Source organism: Rhinatrema bivittatum, chromosome 3 (genome assembly GCF_901001135.1).
Source record: "Rhinatrema bivittatum chromosome 3, aRhiBiv1.1, whole genome shotgun sequence".
In the NCBI taxonomy this organism is placed as follows: Eukaryota; Metazoa; Chordata; class Amphibia; order Gymnophiona; family Rhinatrematidae; genus Rhinatrema; species Rhinatrema bivittatum.
In genome coordinates this window covers 261665428-261686292 of record NC_042617.1, presented here as the reverse complement: position 1 = coordinate 261686292, position 20865 = coordinate 261665428, and the positions used below count along the sequence as shown (strand labels likewise).

At 43.6% G+C, this 20865-nt stretch overlaps 1 protein-coding gene across 1 annotated transcript in view; it reads left to right on the top strand.

The window, feature by feature from the left end:
* The window catches only part of THEMIS (thymocyte selection associated), a 176129-nt gene extending 155638 nt beyond the window's left edge, over window positions 1-20491 (top strand). The window contains exons 6-7 of the mRNA XM_029594540.1: window positions 8716-8874; window positions 19490-20491. Coding sequence (XP_029450400.1) covers window positions 8716-8770 — 55 coding nt within the window. The 3' untranslated portion in view covers window positions 8771-8874; window positions 19490-20491. The remainder of the gene's footprint in view (window positions 1-8715; window positions 8875-19489) is intronic.
* Window positions 20492-20865: the final 374 nt, after the last annotated feature.

Sequence of the window (20865 nt, the reverse complement as noted above, 5' to 3'; positions counted from 1 at the left end):
TTAATTTTATGAACCACTCGAACCAACAGTTCAGGTACATAAAAGAGAGTACAATACAGGTACAAAAGAGAAATTGCAATACAAGCCAAAAAACCCCCAACCCAATACATCACCATTCCATCCCACCCTGGATACCACAAGTGTTAGAATACCCACTACTTATACCACTTTCCCATTCTTTAAACCTTGCCAGTACTCCATATAGCTCATTGTTAGCAGTTATTAGGCCCCACTCCCCACCAAAGTCATTCCAATGCATCAGCCATTACTATGACACTATCGTCTCTGATTATTCCTATGAGACGAAACTGGTGCCCACACTTTATCATATAGAACCAATTGCCTGCGCCGTACATAGGTGAGCTTTTCCACTAGAGGTATCTTCTTGTATACTTGTCGATGCCAGAAAGCTATTGTGGATGCTGATTTCCAGACCGTTGCTATTGTAAACCTCCCTGCATATATCATTTGAACTGCCAAATTAGCAGAACTCAAATTTTGAATACCCCACCACCCCAGAACGCATAATGGTGCAGATATTCCCACTCAATACAAGATGCATCTCCAGTCCCACTTGCTTCCAGAACTCCACCACAAATGGGCAATCCCACCAGACATGTAGGTACATGCCTACCTGCCTGTAACCCCTCCAACACAAATTGGAAGCATTTACTGAGAATTTAATATAATAAGCTGGATATCTATATACAATTTGTAGGAGCTTAATTATTAACTCCACACAATTAAATTTTATACGTCATTTTCCAAATAGATGTCCAATGTACGGCGCTTAAATCTAGTTGCAAGTCTGCATTCCAGTGGGCTACAATGCCCAGAGTGGGATCTTGTTGTATTTGGCACTCCAATATTGCCTTATAAGACTTAGAGATCTCCTGCCTAGGAATGTCCTCCTGCACAATAACTTTTTCAACAGGATTAAGAGCCTTCTGCTCCCATCTTCTTCATCTTTAATGTAACCTTTTCTTTTTTAATTAGTTATATGTAAACTGATGTGATGACTTATGTTGAATGTCGGTATATAAAAAACAAACAAATAAATAAATAAAATATGTACTCATCTAGCTCTGCCAGTGGTCTTTGGTGAAAGGATTGGTAATGCATATTCTTCCTTATAGATCCTGAAATATTTCATCTGGGCATCCTTCTCCTCCCACAGCTGCCCCAGAAACTTGAGATCTAGCCTCCTTATATAGAGTAGTGGCCACCAGCCGCAGATTCCTTCTCAAGGGCATAATGCCAGATAACAACTGGGGGGGAAATCCCAGGCCACTATTCATTGACTTCCAGATCCTAATTGTATGGGAAATAAATGGACTTGCACAACTAGCCGTGCACAGGCCAGTAGACTCCTTTGGCTGCAACAACAGCATGGGAAAATATATAATCCTGGCCAAATGGACTTCTAAAGTATATCAGGGTATTTCCTTAGCTCTGTGTATCCAAACCAAGGCACCTAGATGCCCTGCTGCCCAATAATATCCTTTGGTCTCCACAACATCCAGAGCTTAATGTGAGCCTTCTTATTGTTCCAAATGAACTTACTCAGAGTTCCCTGTAAAGAGGTAAAGAAGTCCTCCATTAAATAACATGGAACATGCTGAAAAAGATAAATTAATATGGGAAGGATGTTCATCTTTAGAACACCTATGCTTCCTGCCCAAGAAGGAAACGATCATCCCATGCGTCTAAGTCTCTAAAGGTATGTTATAAAATAGCCTAGGCGCACGAATGTGTGTGCCCTTATTTTGCAACTGGGTGCGCATAGCCATACATATCAGGGAATGAGTTGTGTAAGTAGGGTAATTTTATAACAGGCGCACGTCCACGCCATGATCAGTTTCACCAGTTCATCCATCAGTTCACCCAGATTACAGGTAGGTCCTCCAAATTCCCCTGGTTCTTTAGCCTACACTCCCCCCAGGTACCCTAAACCCTTTAAATTCCTTAGAAATGGCTTCACCACTACCGCATAATTGAATTTATAAAGGTCAGTAGGTTTCCTAACCACCCATATTCCTAAATATTTAATATCTTCCCTTGTGATTTTAAAATTAAAAAAGCATAGGGGGATTCCTTCTACACTCAGATTGCCAACTGGGAATACTTCTGATTTAGTGTAATTTATCTTATAGCCAGAGATTTTACTATAGGTGTTTAGAATTGCTAACATCTGAGGGCCACCATTTTTTTGGATATGTCAGAAAGAATAGCAAATCATCAGAGAAATGACATGTTCTTTCCCACCTACCTGATAACCCGTAATATATGGACATGCTCTCGTCTGCTCAGCCAAAACTTCTATAGCTAGGTCAAATAAAAGTGGGGAGAGGGGGCATTCCTGCCGGGTGCCCCATAGAATTAGAAAAGGGCTCAAGCATATCCCATTAGTTAACACTCGCGCCCTGGGATAGAAAAACAAAGCCCTCACCCATGCTTGAAACTCATCTGGAAATCCAACTTTCTCAAACACCTTGAACATTAAAGACCGGCTAAGCCTGTTGAATGCCTTTTCGGCATCTAGAGCTACCACTAATCCCTCTGTCTTCTCTTATTTAGCTAGGGCTATGATGTTTAAGAGTCGCCTAGTATTTACAGTAGATAATCTCATCTTAATATAAAACCTGTTTGATCCTCTCCAATCAGGTATGGTAGTATTGTCTCCAGCCTTAATTGCATAACATTTGCCAATATTTTAATATCAGCGTTGAGAAAAGATATTGGTCAATACAAACCAGTTTGCAAAACTATCCCTACATGGTTTGTGTAACCCCACTATAGTTGCATCTGTCATATTGGGCCAGATTTTTGAATCTACGCCCGATTTTATAACATGCGCGTGCAGCCGCACGCATGTTATAAATCCGGGGTCGGCACGCGTAAGGGGGTGCCCCGATGGCTTTCCCCATTCCCTCCTATCTAACCCGCCCCCAGCCCTACCTAAATACCCCCTACCTTTATTATTTAAGTTGCGCCTCCCTCTGGGCATGTGTAGTTTGCGTATAGCCGACGCGTGATCCCCCGGCCTAGCGGGCCTTCGGAGGCCTCTGGCCGCGCCCCCTCCCCGCCCCTTTTTTCGAGCCCTGGGACATACGCGCGTCCTGGGGCTTGCGCGTGTTGCCAAGCCTATGCAAAATAGGCTTGGCGCGTGGAAGAGGGGTTTAAAGGGGTTATGCGTGTAACCTTTTTAAAATCCACCCCATTGTGTCCAATTCCTGGGTGCCCGCTTAGATGCTCAAATGCATTGGCATCAGCTTCTGCGTAAACCGTTTATTTGAAATTAATATGATACCCATTGTGCCCCAGACTCTTGCCATCGAGAGGCCTGCTATCATTGCATACACCTCCTGAGCTGATATTGGTGCCGCTAGCTTAGCAACCTATCTTTCTTTCACCCTAGGAAGTACCAAGTCCTTCATGTATGTTTCTAGCTCTGCGCTCACATATTCCTCCTGATTGGAGTATAACCCTTTGTAGTATGCTTTGAAGATATCATTTATCTCCTTCATAGCATGTGCTACCTTCCCTGATCTGTTCTAATGCTATTGATCAATGTCTCAGCTTTTCATTTTATTATCATTCTAGCCAAGAGCGCCCCAGTCTTGTTCCCATGTTCATAGAACTTTTGTCTTGTAAATTGCATCGCTCTCTCTATACTTTTGATTTTAAGTTATTTAAGTTCCTCTCTGACTCTGCAAATTCTTATAAACACGCTGGGAACAGCTAGCTTTATGCTGACCTCAAGACATCTTAACCGTTGCTCCAGCAATTTTTCTTTTTCCTGTCTCACTTTTTTCTGGTGACTTGCAAAACTTGTAATATTTCCCCAAAGCACTGTTTTTAATGCTTCCCATACCACTACAGGATTCTGCTCTGCTCGTTCATGAATCTCCCCATACTCCTTAATTGCCTTCACTATCATGTCACAAAAAAAGGTATTCGTTAAAAGTGATGGGTTGAAGTACCAGAGCTTTTACCAGCTATTCCACTTTGTGATATTCTAAAGGGCATCAGGACCAGACTGTGATCTGATATTTGGCTAGTCAAAATATCCATAGGCCCTGTCAATTTTAGAAGGGAATTTGAACAATTAAAAAAAATCTATATGACTATAAGATTGATGACTCTGTGAAAAACATGTGTAGTCCCTCCCTCTAGTATACTGGGATCTCCAAACATCACACATACAACACACATACTGAGCTTATCCATCAAACCTTCTTCTTGCCCTCTTAAGTAATTAGACCCAGTTAATCTATCCCTCCAAGGATCTAGGCATGTATTCCAATCACCTCCTAAAACATAAAGTAGTTAAGGGAAGCGCTCTAAATCCCCAACCAGCTGCTTATAATATGATTTCTGACCTTCATTTGGTCCATATATATTAGCTAGGATGCTCCAAGACCACATAGCGTCCTTCCGGGTCAGATAACTGCTTATGTACTTTTAAAGTCAGGGAATGATGAACTAGTATGCAGAACCCCTGGCTTTTCGAGTTGTAAGAGACAAAAAATACCTGCCCCACCTTCTCTTCATCTTAGTAGGTTCCACATCACTTAAGTGAGTCTCCTGTAAAAGTGCTATTTTTGCATTTCTCCTTTTCAGGTAGTTTAATATATGCTTACGTTTCATGGGAATACCTATTCCTCATAAATTGAAAGATATAATATTCACCTCAACATAAGGCATCTGCAACATAGAAACATAGAAACATAGAAATGACGGCAGAAGAAGACCAACCGGTCCATCCAGTCTGCCCAGCAAGCTTCACACATTTGTTCTCATACTTAACTGTTTCTCTTGGCTCTTAGTAACCTTATGTTCTAATTCCCTTTTCACCCCCACCATTAATGTAGAGAGCAGTGCTGGAGCTGCTTCCAAGTGAAATATTAAGTTTGATTAGTTGGGTAAGCGGCAGCATAGCTCTCTGCCATGAAGCAGAGGGCAATGCTGGAAATGTGTGAAGTATCAGTTTTTCTTTTCCCCTGTCATTGAAGCAAGGAGTCATGCCGGACATGCACCGAAAGTGAAGAATGCCTTGAAAGTCACATTAACTATCATCAAATATTGAAAAGCCTAATAATTGGTAATACCTATAAGCCCATGAACCCATCCCTGTTTTTTTTTCTTTTTTTCTTTTCTTTTTTAATTGGGAGATGGATGCCCTTCATCCTTCTACTCTGTGAAGGTGGACACCTACCACCGGCCACTGGCATCCCGCTCCGTTAATGCCTCTGTGGCTACTGCCGCTCCATGCAGTGTTTTACTACCTGCTCTTTATATGCGTCCTCTAGAACTGATGGATCCCATCCCTGGGTTTTTTTATTATTTATTTAATTGGGAGATGACAGCCCTCCATCCTTCCGCTCCGTGAAGGTGGACACCTACCACTGGCCACTGGCATCCCGCTCCGTGAATGCCTCTGTGGCTACTGCCGCTCTGTGCAGTATTTTACTACCTGCTCTTTATATGGACACCTACCACTGGCCACTGGCATCCCGCTCCGTGAATGCCTCTGTGGCTACTGCCGCTCCGTGCAGTATTTTACTACCTGCTCTTTATATGTGTCCTCTAGACCTGATGGATCCCATCCCTGTTTTGTTTTTTGTTTTTGTTTTTTATTTAATTGGGAGATGACAGCCCTACATCCTTCCGCTCCATGAAGGTGGACACCTACCACTGGCCACTGGCATCCCGCTCCGTGAATGCCTCTGTGGGCTACTGCCGCTCCGTGCAGTATTTTACTACCTGCTCTTTATATGCGTCCTCTGGACCTGATGGATCCACAATATTTATCCCATGCCCCTTTGAAGTGCTTCACAGTTTTGGACTTCACCACTTCCTCCGGAAGGGCATTCCAGGCATCCACCACTCTCTCCGTGAAGAAATTCTTCCTGACATTGGTTCTTAGTCTTCCTCCTTGGAGCCTCAGCTCGTGACCTCTGGTTCTGCTGATTTTTTTCTGTTGGAAAAGGTTTGTCATTGTCTTTGGATCGTTAAAGTTTTTCAAGTATCTGAAAGTTTGAATCATATCACCCCTGCTCCTCCTTTCCTCCAGGGTGTACATATTTAGATTCTTCAATCTCTCCTCGTATGTCAACCGATGAAGACCCTCCACCTTCCTGGTCGCCCTTCTCTGTACCGCCTCCAACTTGTCCTTGTCTCTTTGTAGATACGGTCTCCAGAACTGAACACAGTACTCCAGGTGAGGCCTCACCAAGGACCTGTACAAGGGGATTATCACTTCCCTTTTCTTACTCGATATTCCTCTCTCTATGCATCCCAGCATTCTTCTGGCTTTTGCAATCGCCTTGTCGCATTGTTTCGCCGACTTCATATCATTAGACACTATCACCCCAAGGTCTCTCTCCTGCTCCGTGCACATCAGCCTTTCCCCCCCCCATCGAATACAGTTCATTCGGATTTCCACTCCCCAAATGCATGACTTTGCACTTCTTGGCATTGAATTTCAGCTGCCATATCTTCGACCACTCTTCCAGCTTCCTTAAATCCCGTCTCATTCTCTCCACTCCTTCCGGCGTGTCCACTCTGTTGCAGATCTTAGTGTCGTCCGCAAAAAAGACAAACCTTACCTTCTATCCCGTCCGCAATGTCGCTCACAAAGATATTGAACAGGACCGGTCCCAACACCGATCCTTGCGGTACACCACTTAAAACCGCTCTCTCTTCAGAGAAAGTTCCATTTACCATCACGCATTGTCTTCTGTCCGTCAACCAGTTTGCAATCCAGGTCACCACTTCGGCACTCACTCCCAAGCTTTTTGTTTTATTCACCAGTCTCCTGTGCGGAACCGTATCAAAAGCAACAAATCTAATAATCTATATACATGTGCCCATATTTGCATTTCCCTCTTGCTCTTTCACTCTTCTCACCCTTCTCTCATTACTGATCACCCTCTTAATGCAATAACAGAAATTACCCTCCTTGAGCCTAACTGCGGTCGCTTGTGGGTATGAAGGGATCTGCTACTTCCTCTTAATTCCTGCCTCTCATCCCTCAGACCATTTCCGTCCAAACCCCCTCCCCCCATTCCACCCGGTTGTGCATCAAACTCTCAACTAGGAAGAACAGACCAGAACAAACCATCCCCTCTTTCTTTACCCAACTCCATCCCTGTGACACAGTCCCAACCCTCCCCCCCTTCATAGTCTTTCCATTTTTTTCTGCATTTCAGCCCTTAAAACCCATAGTATTAATGTCCTCCAGTGTCCTCAATGCCAAATGTTCCTCAACAATTTCAGGCCCCGAATTGTCTTTTCCAGGCGATTCACCTCCAGGACTCTCCTCCTCCACAATCTCTTCTGGGCCTTTGTTTCAGTTCCAGATTGCTCAGTATTAGCCCATCAATATCCATATCAACTTATTCTCTCAGCTTCCTCAGTTTGTTATCAAGTCGATCCTTAGAGGACCCACACTCCAGTCTCTGACCCGAGTGCCCCACAGTTTAGAAACAAGGCAGCAGCAATAAGAAAAATAAACATAGTATTCCCCATTCTCTCTGCTTCCCTTCCCCCCCCCCCCCCCCTTTTCTGACAATCCCCTTTTTCCCTCCCCCCCCACCAAACCATCCAGATCCCTTTCTTTAATACTATCCATTCTTTCTTGTGACCCAACTTCCCCCCCCAACCTTCGTAACTTATTCATTCCCTCCCCCCCCCCCCACCTATCTCCCATGCCTTCTCAGCAGCTTTCAACCAGGTATCTACTAAACATAATTTAGTAAAGGATAGGGGCGAGGCATGGGCAGGCCAAGTCTGCAACATGACATCTGCACGTAAATATTTACATGCACAAGCGCGCGCTGGGGTCCCCTGCCACGTAACTTTACTTCTGCTATGGATGGCGTGTAAGTTGTGAAATGGAAAAAAAAAACCTAGGCTAGTCAGCAGGGTTTTAAGGATCAGGGCTAATAGGGTTCAAAGGAGGCAAGTTAGCTAGGGGGTTCAGGAAGTCTTCCCTTTACTGGGACGAACTGGGAAAACAGGTAACTGTGTGGGCGTGTGTGTCTACTAAAATCCACCCCCCCACTTATGCGGTAGAGGCAGCATTTGTGAACATCAATATTAAGTCGTGCGCACATGTACGCGCGTATAGCCTATTTTATAACACGCACATGTGTATGCGCATATACGCGCAGATGTTATAAAATCTCTGCGTCCATGTGCACGAGCCGGCAAACGCACGCACTTGTGTGCCTGCGCGCGGGTCTTAAATTTCATCTCAGAGAGATAATCACAGCAAAACAATAAATAATCATAAAAAAAAAACCATAAGTATGCAAATCCATAAATGACTACAAAGTAATTAAAACTAGTACAAAGAGCTTTTTTGTGAGTTGTTATGGTTTTTTTTGGTAATAACTATTGCATAACAGCGGAGGAGTCCAGTTTTCTGTTTCTGCTCAAATTACTTTTTAAGCTGCTGCAGGTCAGACATGTAGCTTAAATATAGCCCATCCAGTTCAGAAAGGTTTCATACCATACACGTCCTACTGTCAGTTCCATGTCGAACCTCAGTGCTAGACCAGCTCAGAGGGGGAACTGCAGCACACAGTTTAAAGAAGCCATGTCTGTCATAAGTGGGCTGATGTATGGATGGAATGGCTGATCATGATTTTTCCCTGAAATAACTGATACAGTTGTTTCCTGTACATCTCATGCCTTTGCCTTTGTTAGACTTGCCAATCAGGATGCCTGTGACAGACAGCCTAGAAAAGGAACCGGATTCTGATAAGCATGACTACGACTACATCGATGATGACCTGATTGATGACCTTCGGAAAAAGATGCAAGATGGCACATTCTATGGTAAATCCCAGCTAAAGAAATAGAAGGGTAAGGATACCATCACTATTTCACATGTGCTGTAGTTTAAAGCAATGCACAGAGTTGTTTTACGAACTGAATTTCTTAACTTGACTTTAGAATTTTGAGCTCAAAACAAGTCTTCCGCTTTTATCTGAATGACTTTCTAAGAAATTTAGTGCAGGATTTAGACAAAAAAGACAGAGCAAAGAGTCCGTGTGTGTATGAGCATGTGAGAGAGAGCACAAGCAAGTGTGTATGTGTGTATGACTGAGCATGTGAGGGCAAATGAGCAGATGTGTGTATAATTATGTGAGAGTGAACGAACGTGTTTTTGTATATGATTGAGCATATAAGAGAGCAAATGAGTGTTGTGTATATGATTGAGCATGTGAGAGAGCAAACTAGCTTATGTGTGTGTATGAATGAGCCATGTGAGTGAGAGGGTGAATGAGCATATGTGTGTTAGAGAGAGGGGAGAAAGTTGTATGCAATAAACAGCTCTTCCCACCACCCCGCTAATCCACAACAACCTTACCCCCTCATTTATCGAAATGCGCTAAGGCATTTTCGCATGCGAAAAGCCCCGTTTACGCATGCGATAAGCCCTTAACGCATGCAAAAGCAGCATATCGTATGGTGCAATGCAAATTCAAAAAGAGGAGGGGTTAGGGGCGGGAGTGGGCTGGGTTTACAATTTTGCGAAGTCCTATCGAGGGCGGTATTCAAGCAATAATAATGCATTCTGTTATTCTATATGTAAATTATAAAATTTGGTATACTTATGAAATTTTAAAAAGAACAAATGCCTTAGTTTTATTCACACATTATTATTGCTTGAAAAAACCTAAGGTATCAATAAATAATTATGGGCCGGATTTAAAAGCCCTGCGCACTGGTGCGCGCACAGCCCCGGGACACGCGTAAGTCCCGGGGCTTCGTAAAGGGGCTGGGAGGGGGGCATGTCCGGGGGCGTGTCAGGGGGCGGTTCAGGGCGGGACCGGGGGCGTGGCGCCAGCCCGGGGGCGTGGTCGAGGCCTCCGGACTAGCCCCTGGGTCGGGTGTGGGCACGCCAGCAGCCCGCTGGCACACGCAGATTTACACCTGCTTTCAGCAGGCGTTAATCTGCCAACAAAAGTAGGGGGGGTTTAGATCGGGGTGGGGGGGTTGGGGGTTAGGTAGGGGAAGGGAGGGGAAGGTGCGGGGGAGTGGAAAGAAAGTTCCGTCCGAGGCTGCTTCGATTTCGGAGCGGCCTCGGAGGGAACAGGCAGCGCGCATCGGGCTCGGCATGCGCAAGTTGCACAAATGTGCACCCCCTTGTGCGCGCCGACCCCGGATATTATAAGATACGCACGGCTATGTTTGTATGTTATAAAATCCAGCGTACTTTTGTAATAAACAAAGGGAAGTTTTATTTATCTGGCCTTGGGAAGTCTCTTCCATACAGTCATCATTCTCCAGAGGGTAAATTCTGTAATATCATGGGTAATTAAAATAACTGTTCTCCTAAATTTTCCATTTTTCTTCAGGATCTTCATATTTCTAGTATCAGCATACCTGGGAATGTTTTTTTAATTTCAGTTTTTCAATATCTCTGACACACACACACACACTCTCTAATAACAATGCCTCTTGTTCTTCCGTACCCACATTCTCTCTCACATGCTTATTCACACACTCGTTCCTCTCATTCTTACAGGCGTACACATATACTCACACTCACAGACAAGCCCACTCATATTCAAAGGGTTCTAGCTAGCTAACGGGCCGGTACAGGCCACTCTCCTGTGCACGCGATATAGTATTTTAATTTATTTAAATTAGGCCCGGCAGTAAAAAGAGGCTCTAGGGACACTAGCGCATCCCTAGCGCCTCTTTTTGGACCGGAGCGGCAGCCGTCGGCGGGTTTGACAGCCGACGCTCAATTTTGCCGGCGTCGGTTCTCGAGTCCGCTGACAGCCACGGGTTCGGAAACCAGACACCGGCAAAATTGAGCGTCCGGTTTTTGACCTGCCAGCTGTGGGCCATTTTAATTTATTTATTTTTTTATTATTTACTTTTTTAAACTTTTGGGACCTCCGACTTACTATCGCTATAGTAAGTCGGAGGGTGCACAGAAAAGCAGTTTTTACTGCTTTTCTGTGCACTTTTCCAGTGCCCGGAGAAATTAGCGTCTACCTTTGGGTAGGCGCTAATTTCTGAAAGTAAACTGTGCGGCTTGGCTGCACATTTGCTTTCTGAATCGCGTTGGGAATACCTAATAGGGCCACCAACATGCATTTGCATGTTGTGGGCGCTATTAGGTTTGGGGGGGGGGGGGTTGGACGCACATTTTGAACGCGCTATTACCCCTTACTGAGCGCACTGTACTGTATCGGCCTGTAAGAATTGACTTATTGAACTAGATCAAAGCCTTTGAAATGGACCAGGCTAAGCTGCTAAATTTAGCTCCTACAATTTTACCAGGTGAAACTTAGCCGGTCGATTCTGGGTGGCCTGGGGTCAGAATTAGATTTGGAGAAGTGGAGAAAGTCTGTTTGTTTGTTTGTTTATTTATTTATTTATTTATTTATTTATTTAAAACATTTCCTATACCCGTCTTTGCAATGTGTGATTGATCAAAATGGTTCCAATTTGGTAAAAATATAAAAAGGTAAAAAATAAAACTAACTAAACACACAAACCTAGCTAGATTACAAGTCAATCTTGGGATCACATAAAAATACTTCTCAAGAGGAGAGACGAGGCAAAAAGAAAAAGACACAATAACTAAATCAATAAAATAAATTAAGATTAAGAAAAATACAATCAGATTTTTAATATTATGTGCTAAACTAAATTAATAAAAATAATAAAATGAAATAACAAACCTAGCTCATCTAATTTTACAAAACTCAGAAAAAGGATGAAAAACGAAGAATCGATAATCTAGACAAGTTACTTAAAGACCTTCATTTTCAGCCCTTAACCACCTAACTTGACTGTCGCTGCAATTGACGGACTAGATTTGTTTCCCCCCCCCCCCCCCCCCCAGCTCTTGAAATGTGAAACAAAATACCCCATGGCCGGATCTCTCTTCCCACTGTTGAGATAATTTAAAATATTGTAATTAAATCAGATAAAAATAAATGTAAAAAAATGTCCCTAAGGTGAATTCCCTCTTCCTTTCCTTCCCTATTTCTCCCCTCCCGCTCCTCAGAACAGTGCAATAACCTGTAAGCATGACTGGCACTTTCCACTTCAGACAAAAAAAATAATGCTTTAAAATGTCAGCGCTTTGTACGGTACTATATATTACCAAATTATGGGTTATTTTGGTGAAAATTGGTTATTGGGCCCTGGAGCTGGATCGAGTCCTCCATTTAATACATTGCTCATATGGGACAATCGGTTTCATCTTAACAATGTTTTTTGACTTAAAGCACAGTTTTCAGGAATCAATTGTGGTCTTAAGTCTGAGTACTTTCCATATCCGTTCACTTAGGCAGAAGACCTTAGAGTCATTGTGGACAGTACATTGCAATCCTCAGCTCAGTATGCAGCAACAGTAAATAAAAAAAAAAAAGCAAATGTGAAACAGCTCATTAATATTTTCCTCATATTGGTGATAATTTTTCTGTGATATTGCCAATGCCCACATGTGCGGTACCAATATTGCTCATTAATATGGTTTTAATGCTCATTAAGTGCCAAATTCGTTACCACATTAACATCACTGAGAGGTCTATATGCAGAAAATTTGTCTCCCCTCCCCCCACAACTAAGCAGATATATTTTGTCCTAGCGAATCGCTGCCCGCACAGAATTCGCCCTCATAATTAGAGCTGGGTGCTGAAGTTGTTCCAGGGCACGGTAAAATCTTTTAACAAATCAGCACTGATATTCAGTTAAAGTTATATTGGATAAGCCTGGTTGAGAAAAAGGCAGTCCTAAAGATATCTGGATAACTTTAATAAAGACTTTATTCAGTGGCAGATTTGTCTGGATAAGTCCCACTGAATATTTGGATATAGTTTTCTGGATTACTTTAGCCGGATAACTCACCAGCTCATTGGCTCTTTGAATATAGGCTTCTCTGTAAATGGGCCCCCATTGTTAGCCACCTCAAAATAAAGGGCCAGAATTTCATACCTACTCGCGGGGCGTAGATTTGTGCGCGCAACCCGTGCACACAAATCTACGCCCATACAGTCATTGCCAGCTTCCTTGATGGCAGATTGAAAAAATTACATTTAGCGCTGCACTATCAATGACTGATTTGTAGGGCTTCAGTCATGCCAGTCCTGTCACTCTCCAACCTGAATTAGGTGACAGAGCCATAAGAACATAAGAAAATGCCATACTGGGTCAGACCAAGGGTCCATCAAGCCCAGCATCCTGTTCCCAACAGTGGGCTAATCCAGGCCATAAGAACCTGTCAAGTACCCAAAAACTGGTCTATTCCACGTTACCATTGCTAATGGCAGTGGCTATTCTCTAAGGGGCGGATTTAAGAGTCCTGCTCGCCTAAATCCGCCCAAATCCGGGCAGATTTAGGCGAGCAGGGCCCTGCGCGCCGGTGAGCCTATTTTACATAGGCTCACCGGCGCGCGCAGACCCCGGGACTCGCGTAAGTCCCGGGGTTCTCCGAGGGGGGCGTGTCGGGGGCGTGTCGGGGGCGGGCCCGAAGCCGCGCGGCGTTTAGGGGGCTGTGCCGGGAGCATTTCGGGGGCGGACCAGGAGGCATGGTTACGGCCCGGGGCGGGCCCGGGGGCGTGACCCGCGCCCATCCGGACCCGCCCCCCAGGTCGCATCCCGGCGCGCAGGAGGCCCGCCTGACGTGCGGGGATTACTGTTCTAAGCCCCCCCCCCCGAAAAAGGTAAGGGGGGGGCTTAGACAGGGCGGGGGGGGGGGGTTAGGTAGGGGAAGGGAGGGGAAGGTGAGGGGAGGGCAAAAGGAAGTTCCCTTCGAGGCCGCTCCGATTTCGGAGTGGCCTGGAGGGAACGGGGTAGGCTGCGCGGCTCGGCGCGCGCCGGCTATACAGAATGATAGCCTGCGCGCGCCCGATCCAGGATTTTAGTGGCTACGCGCAGCTCCGCGCGTACCTACTAAAATCCAGCGTACTTTTGCTTGCGCTGATGCGCCAGCAAAAGTAGGCCTATTCGCATAGTTTGAAAATCTACCCCTAAGTGAATTTAATAGCAGGTAATGGACTTCTCCAAGAACTTATCCAATCCTTTTTTAAAACACAGCTATATTAACTGCACTAACCACATCCTCTGGCAACAAATTCCAGAGTTTAATTGTGCGTTGAGTAAAAAAGAATTTTCTCCAATTAGTTTAAATGTGCCCTATGCTAACTTCATGGAGTGCCCCCTAGTCTATTTCTATTATCCGAAAGAGTAAATAACCGATTCACATCTACCCGTTCTAGACCTCTCACGATTTTTAAACACCTCTATCATATTCCCCCTCAGCCGTCCTCTTTCTCCAAGCTGGAAAAGTCCTAACCTCTTTAGTCTTTCTCATAGGGGAGCTGTTCCATTCCCCTTATCATTTGGTAGCCCTTCTCTGTACCTTCTCCATCGCAAATTATATCTTTTTGAGGATGCGGCGACCAGAATTGTACACATTGATCCAAGGTGCGGTCTCACCATGGAGCGATTACAGAGGCAGTTATGGCATTTTCTGTTTTATTCACCATTCCCTTTCTAATAATTCCCAAAATTCTGTTTGCTTTTTTTGATTGCCACAGCACACTGAACCGATGATTTCAATGTGTTATCTACTATGACGCCTAGATCTCTTTCTTGGGTTGTAGCAACCTAATATGGAACCCAACATTGTGTAATTATAGCATGGGTTATTTTTCCCTATATGCATCACCTTGCACTTATCCATGTTAAATTTCATCTGCCATTTGGATGCCCAATTTTCCAGTCTCACAAGGTCTTCCTGCAATTTATCACAATTGCTTGTGATTTAACTACTCTGAACAATTTTGTGTCATCTGCAAATTTGATTATCTCACTCGTTCATATTTCTTTCCAGATCATTTATAAATATATTGAAAAGTAAGGGTCCCAATACAGATCCCTGAGGCAACTCCATTGTTTCACTCCCTTCCACTGAAAAAATTGGCCATTAATCCTACTCTCTGTTTCCTGTCTTTTAGCCAGTTTGCAATCCACGAAAGGACATCGCCACCTATCCCATGACTTTTTACTTTTCCTAGAAGCCTCTCATGAGGAACTTTGTCAAACGCCTTCTGAAAATCCAAGTATACTACATCTCAAACGTTCCCCTTCTCCATGAGTCTCTCACTCTCTGTTTTTTGCTCCATATTCCATCCCAACCTCTTTTGCTCCAGAAGTCCAGCCCCACCAGTCGCTCTCTCTCCCTCCAAGAGTTCATCTCTGCCAGTCACTCTGTGTCTTCCTCCACTAGTTCATCCTCACCCCAGTCGCTATTTCGCTTTCTCCGCCATTCCATTCCTGCCAACCACAATTTTCTCTCCACCCATTAGTCCATCCCTGCCAATCTGTCTCTTTCTCTGTCTCCCTCTACCAGGCTCTCCCTCTCTTTCCACCAGTCGCCCACCAGTGTCTCTCTCTCTCTCCGCCAGTCCATCCTCACCAGTCACGCTCTTTCTCCGCCAGTCCATCCCCTACAGTAGGGCTCTCTCTCCACCAGTTCATCCCTTCCAGTCTGTCTTTCTGTCTCCTGCCACAGTCCAACCCCTCCATTTTCTCTCTCTTTTTCTACCAGTTTATTTTCAATCAGTTTGCATTGCTCTCCTCTCTCTATCAGTACCTTTCTGTGTCTGTCTCTCTCTCCTTATCAGTCCATTTCCCACCAACCCCTCTTTCTCTCTCCCCACAGTCTGTCTCTCTCTACCAGTCCATTTTCACCAGTTTCTCACTCTCCCTCCACCAGTCCCTTTCTTGCCAGTCTCTCTCGCTTTCCCTCCCTCCATCAGTCCATCCTTGTATGTCTATCGCTCTTCTCCCTCCACCAGTCCATCTCCGCCAGTCTGTTTCTCTCTCTCACCCTGCCAGTCTCTCTCTCTCTCCCCTCCACCAGTCCATTCGGTCCAGATCCAGGCAGTTTCAGCTGTGTGGTTGCCTGTAGTAGTTATACTACAAGTTATTGAATATGAATACATTCTTTAACACATGTACTGCTGTGCTTTGAAATTATATGTATTCCATGTATATCAGTAAGCATTATTTAATAAGTTTTCTGTATTACGAATGAGTCTGGGGTTCATATAGTTATTTTTTGGTTATACGTTAATAACTTTTCTATATAGGCGTATTACTGCAGGTAAAAAAATGAAAGAGAAGTATGTGGGGTCCATGAAAATTTGGGAGTTGAAAAGGGTCCACGCTCCCCAAAAAGGTTGGGAATCCCTGCCTTATAGCATATACACACACCATATTACGGATTTTCATCCATTTATAGTGTTTTGCCATGAAAAATGTTTTTATATAATATTAACAAATAAATCAAATCTAAATAATCCTACTAGAGATGTGCGAAGCCCGAACCTTTTGGTTCGGGCTTCGTTTTCGGCTCGCCGTGGGAATTTCATATTTCCCGTGGTTCAGGCCTTTTAAATTCAGGGAGACCCGAATTTTGGTTTAGTGCGCACTAACAGAGTTAGTGTGCGCTAACTCCCCGTTAGTGTGCGCTAACTCCCTGTTAGTGTGCGCTAACTCCCTGTTACTGTGCACTAACCCGAAAAACTCTTTTGGGATTCGGGTTCCCTGAACCACGACAAATTAGGCAATTTCATTGAAATTGCCTAATTTGTCCTAGACGAATGCACATCCCTAACCCCTACCATTGCACCCATATCCTGACTGATGTGTGATGCATATTGCTTTCAATACATTCAACATTACAACGCAATGACTGCCTCTTGTTGTCATACACCATGGGGCAGATTTTAAAAGCCCTCCATGCACTGAGCCTATTTTGATAGGCCCGGCAACGCGCGCAAAGAACCGGGATGTGCGTATGTCCCATGGCTTGAAAAAAGGGGCGGGGCCAGAGGCCTCCATAGGGCCACTTGGCTGGAGGATCGTGCACCGGCACTTGGCCGTCGCACGCAACCTACGCCTGCCCAGAGGCAGGTGCAACTTGTAAAATAAAGGTTGGGGGGGTTTAGGTAGGGCTGGGAGGCAGGTTAGGTAGGGGAAATGAGGGGAAGGTGGAGGGTGGGGATGGGGGGGGGTGGTGGAAGGAAAGTTCCCTCTGAGTTCGCTCCGACACAGAGGCACTCTCTCACACAGAGGCATTCTCTTTCACACAGACACACAGGTTCTCTCTCACTCTCACACACTGAGGAACTTTCTCTTGTACACATACATAGGTACTCACTTTCACAGACAGGTACTTTCTGGACTTTCCCTCTTCCTTGGCCACTGGCTGCAGGAAACACTGACAGCCCTGCAGGGCCGCTTCTTCCACTGTTGGCTGTAGGGAAACTCTAATGACCTTGCAGGCCTCTTTTATTCTGCCAGTGGGCTGAAGTCATGGAGTCATGGTGACTCAGGGCACCGAGGAAGAGACCGTGTGCCCATTGCTAATAACGCCCTTTGCTTCTGAGTATATTGTTTTATATGTTAATCAGAAAGCAAATCTAGTATCTGGCTTTGCAGATATGTGTAAAGCTGTTTCTGTGGGATTTTAAATCTTTCCTCCATTTGCCTAAAGAAAAAATATTCCCATATTCCCTATGCACATATCAGCTATTATTCTATTTCCCCTTCTTATACCAATCCACAAATGTTGGTTTACCCATCTCAGATTGAAAATCCAAGTTCTCTACTAGAGTAACATATAATGATATTCCAGATTCCACCTGCCATATTATTTTTTTATATATAATTTTTTTCCATGCAGCGATCACATTGCCCTAGCTTTTAGATATAAAGGTTGTATCCAGTTTACCATATTATCTTGGCTCACATATTTCCTCAATACCCAGAACATATATTCCCATCAAACTTTCTCTGCATCGACGAGCATAGCTCTACCAATAGACCCTCAAGTCCCCTGAACTGTGGATACTTCTCTTCTTATGTTGGCCAGTGCATATCCCCCTTTAAGATTCCAGACTCAGAACAGTACTGCATTGTCCTGATGATCTATGTGGCCCTCCAGAATTTCATTTCTTGTCTCTAGTGTGGCTGCATGAGCCTTGAGATCTGCTGCTGTTTCCTTTTGGCCTTAGTCTTTCCTCTACCTCCAAATTTCTCAACCTTTGTATCACCATGCCTGCTTTCATTTCTTCAACAGCAGTTTGCAGCTTACAGAACTTCTAGTCAGGCACTGCAGTACACTTCATGGTACTAGTTTTGGCAGCTCTCTGGATACAACCACTGAGCTCATGTCTATTTCAGCTGTCAATGTATTCTCTGGCACGCTTGGCTTTTCATAGCATCTGTTGCTGAATTTTTCAGAATTTTACCTACAAATATTTTTCATTAACTCTCCAGTGTCTTTACCAAATTCCCTCTCAATTTTTAACACCAAAAATGTATCTTGCTAGGAGCTTTTTTTTGGAACTTAGCAAGGAGCCATAGTGAGATAAATCCATTTAACCATCCTCATCACATGATTCTTTTGGATCCCACTGTCTTAAGAGTGCTGGAATCTGGATACCATACTCAAGAAAACCAACACCACAAAAAAATCTATTAACTACTGTGCAACTTCCATGTAAGTGCGGAGTGTTAAATGCATCAGAAAGGCCTTATAATGCAGTTTCAAATTACTCTCACATTTTATAAGCAATTATTTTTTCACCCTATTAAGTGATGAAGAAAAATATCTAGGTCTTTCAGGAAAACCAGCTTAAACCTTTCCCCAGGTATGACAAATGGTCACAGTTTGCCAAGGTGGTGTGCAGTCATCAATCACGACTGAATCCAAATTATGGTGAAGAAATAGCTGTATGGGTAATGAACCAAGGGCAAGAATATGTTTCCTATAATCTTATAGCTATGCGTCCAAGTATTGAATTAAAAATACAATTAATTAGGACTTGAATCCAAATATGTGAAGATTATGAAGGGAAAAGGAAAAGCATATTATGCAAAACATTAATATGATAAGCACATAGCAGAGGCTGTGTGGGAATTACAAAACATCTGTAAAAATGTATGCATTCCAATAACACAATATATTTGTCATTTAAAGCCATTTTGGATAGTTTTTTCTAGGAAGGTAGAATATAAAATAAAATAAATAAATATAGGTATAAATTCATGCCAGTATAGCTCTAAAGGCCAATCAAAAAAGATGACCAGTTCGTCCAATTAAAAATGCCACCTTCCCGTGGTCTTTATATATTTTATGAATTTTTTAATTGTACATCACAGTTACACGCAAGTGACGAATACAATTTAAAGAGAGATAAAAACAAGTTACGCGTTATTATGACCTTTGCTTCTACATATTTAAATAGACCAACACAACAACCGCATTACGGGGAGAGAGAGAGAAAACAGGCAGTTCAGGTACAGGACAACGTCGGGATCGTGAAATAAAAATGCAAGAACGTTCCAAGTCGCCGACACCTGAAATCTTTCCTCTTTCAGAATAAAGCAAGCTATTATTGTGCATTAATCTCATTTACTTTGCTTCCCCTTTTAGAAACAATTTAAACCAAAATACAGAGAAGAAACTGCAAGAAGTGGCTATGAAGACAGCGAGGCATCCTGGGACTAGCCAACAAGCTAGTTCATCTTCTTGACTTGGAAATGAAGCTTTATAAGTTGTACATTACATTTCACAGTAAAAAATAGGTGACAGTGCCCTTGGTGTGGGCATTACCAAGAGATAATTTTCTGTGCTGCTAGCTTTTATTTTTATTGAACTTTTAAAAAAGAAATTGTTATGTTGTTTTAGCAGGAGGTATAAGGCTCTTGTTCTGCCAATGTTTCTTGCATCATGGTGGCCCCATTGGGGGTAGGATTGGAGGGCGTTAACTCTCCATATGTTACAGTTCTTAGTCCCAGCCAGCAGCCCAAGGAAAAGACTGTTCTCAGCTCATATCTCAAACCCTGTGTTTGGGCCTGAGCCAAAGGTGAGGAGATATAATCACATTGCAAGTGTAATTTTCCTACGATAATGCCCATTGCCGAGGGCACTATTCTTGTTTAAAATGTAATATAAAAAAATAAAATTTACCCCATTTGAATTTGTCAACACTTCCTTACAATGCTACATTATCACAGGGTTCAATAGGACTTTTCTCTGTCAATGCCCACTGAATCTGGCCATTGATTAGGCATGCGCTAATATTCCATTCAGTCATTTGTAGTCGTGGGAGTGGCCTGGTGATCTGCATTGGAGTCCTGCTTCTGCATCGATACTGATTGTGAACTTAGGCGACTTCGCTTCATTTTCCATAGTTTCAGGTACCCAGTAAGATTGTATGCTCTTAAGAGCAGGGATTCATTCTTACTTGTTTGTTATTTTGCCTGTATAGTGCCCTGGGACAGGGTACCCTTTAAATGGTAATTTGTGTTTGCAGAGTACTATAATTATGTCATCTGTGTTACATTTTACTAAAAAGCCAGCAAATGTCTAAAAAAAATGTTTTCTTAAGTGCATGTCTTTTAATTGTTTTTGAAGATCTGATTCATTAAAACTTGCTACAACAAATATCAATTTTATTCTGCATTATTCATGATCTCAATTTGCTGTTCATTTACCTACTACCAAAAAGTGTCCAGTGTTGTTCGGGGTGTCTGGTCTATAACAGCTTGTGTGTGTGTGTGCGTGCGTGTGTGTATGTTCACCTGTGTGTGCGTCTGTTTGCATATGTGTGTAAGCTTATGTGTGTGTGGAGGCCTGAGCCTGTGAGTGTGTGTGTGTGTGTTTGGAGGGTCCTGTGTGTGTGCCTGTGCCTGCCTGTATGTATATATATGTGTGTGTGGGAGCCTGTGGTGTGTGTGGACCTTTAGTCTTCACTAGATGGCCCTAGATCCTTGCCCTGGGTATTCCAGCTTAGTGGGGAGATATCA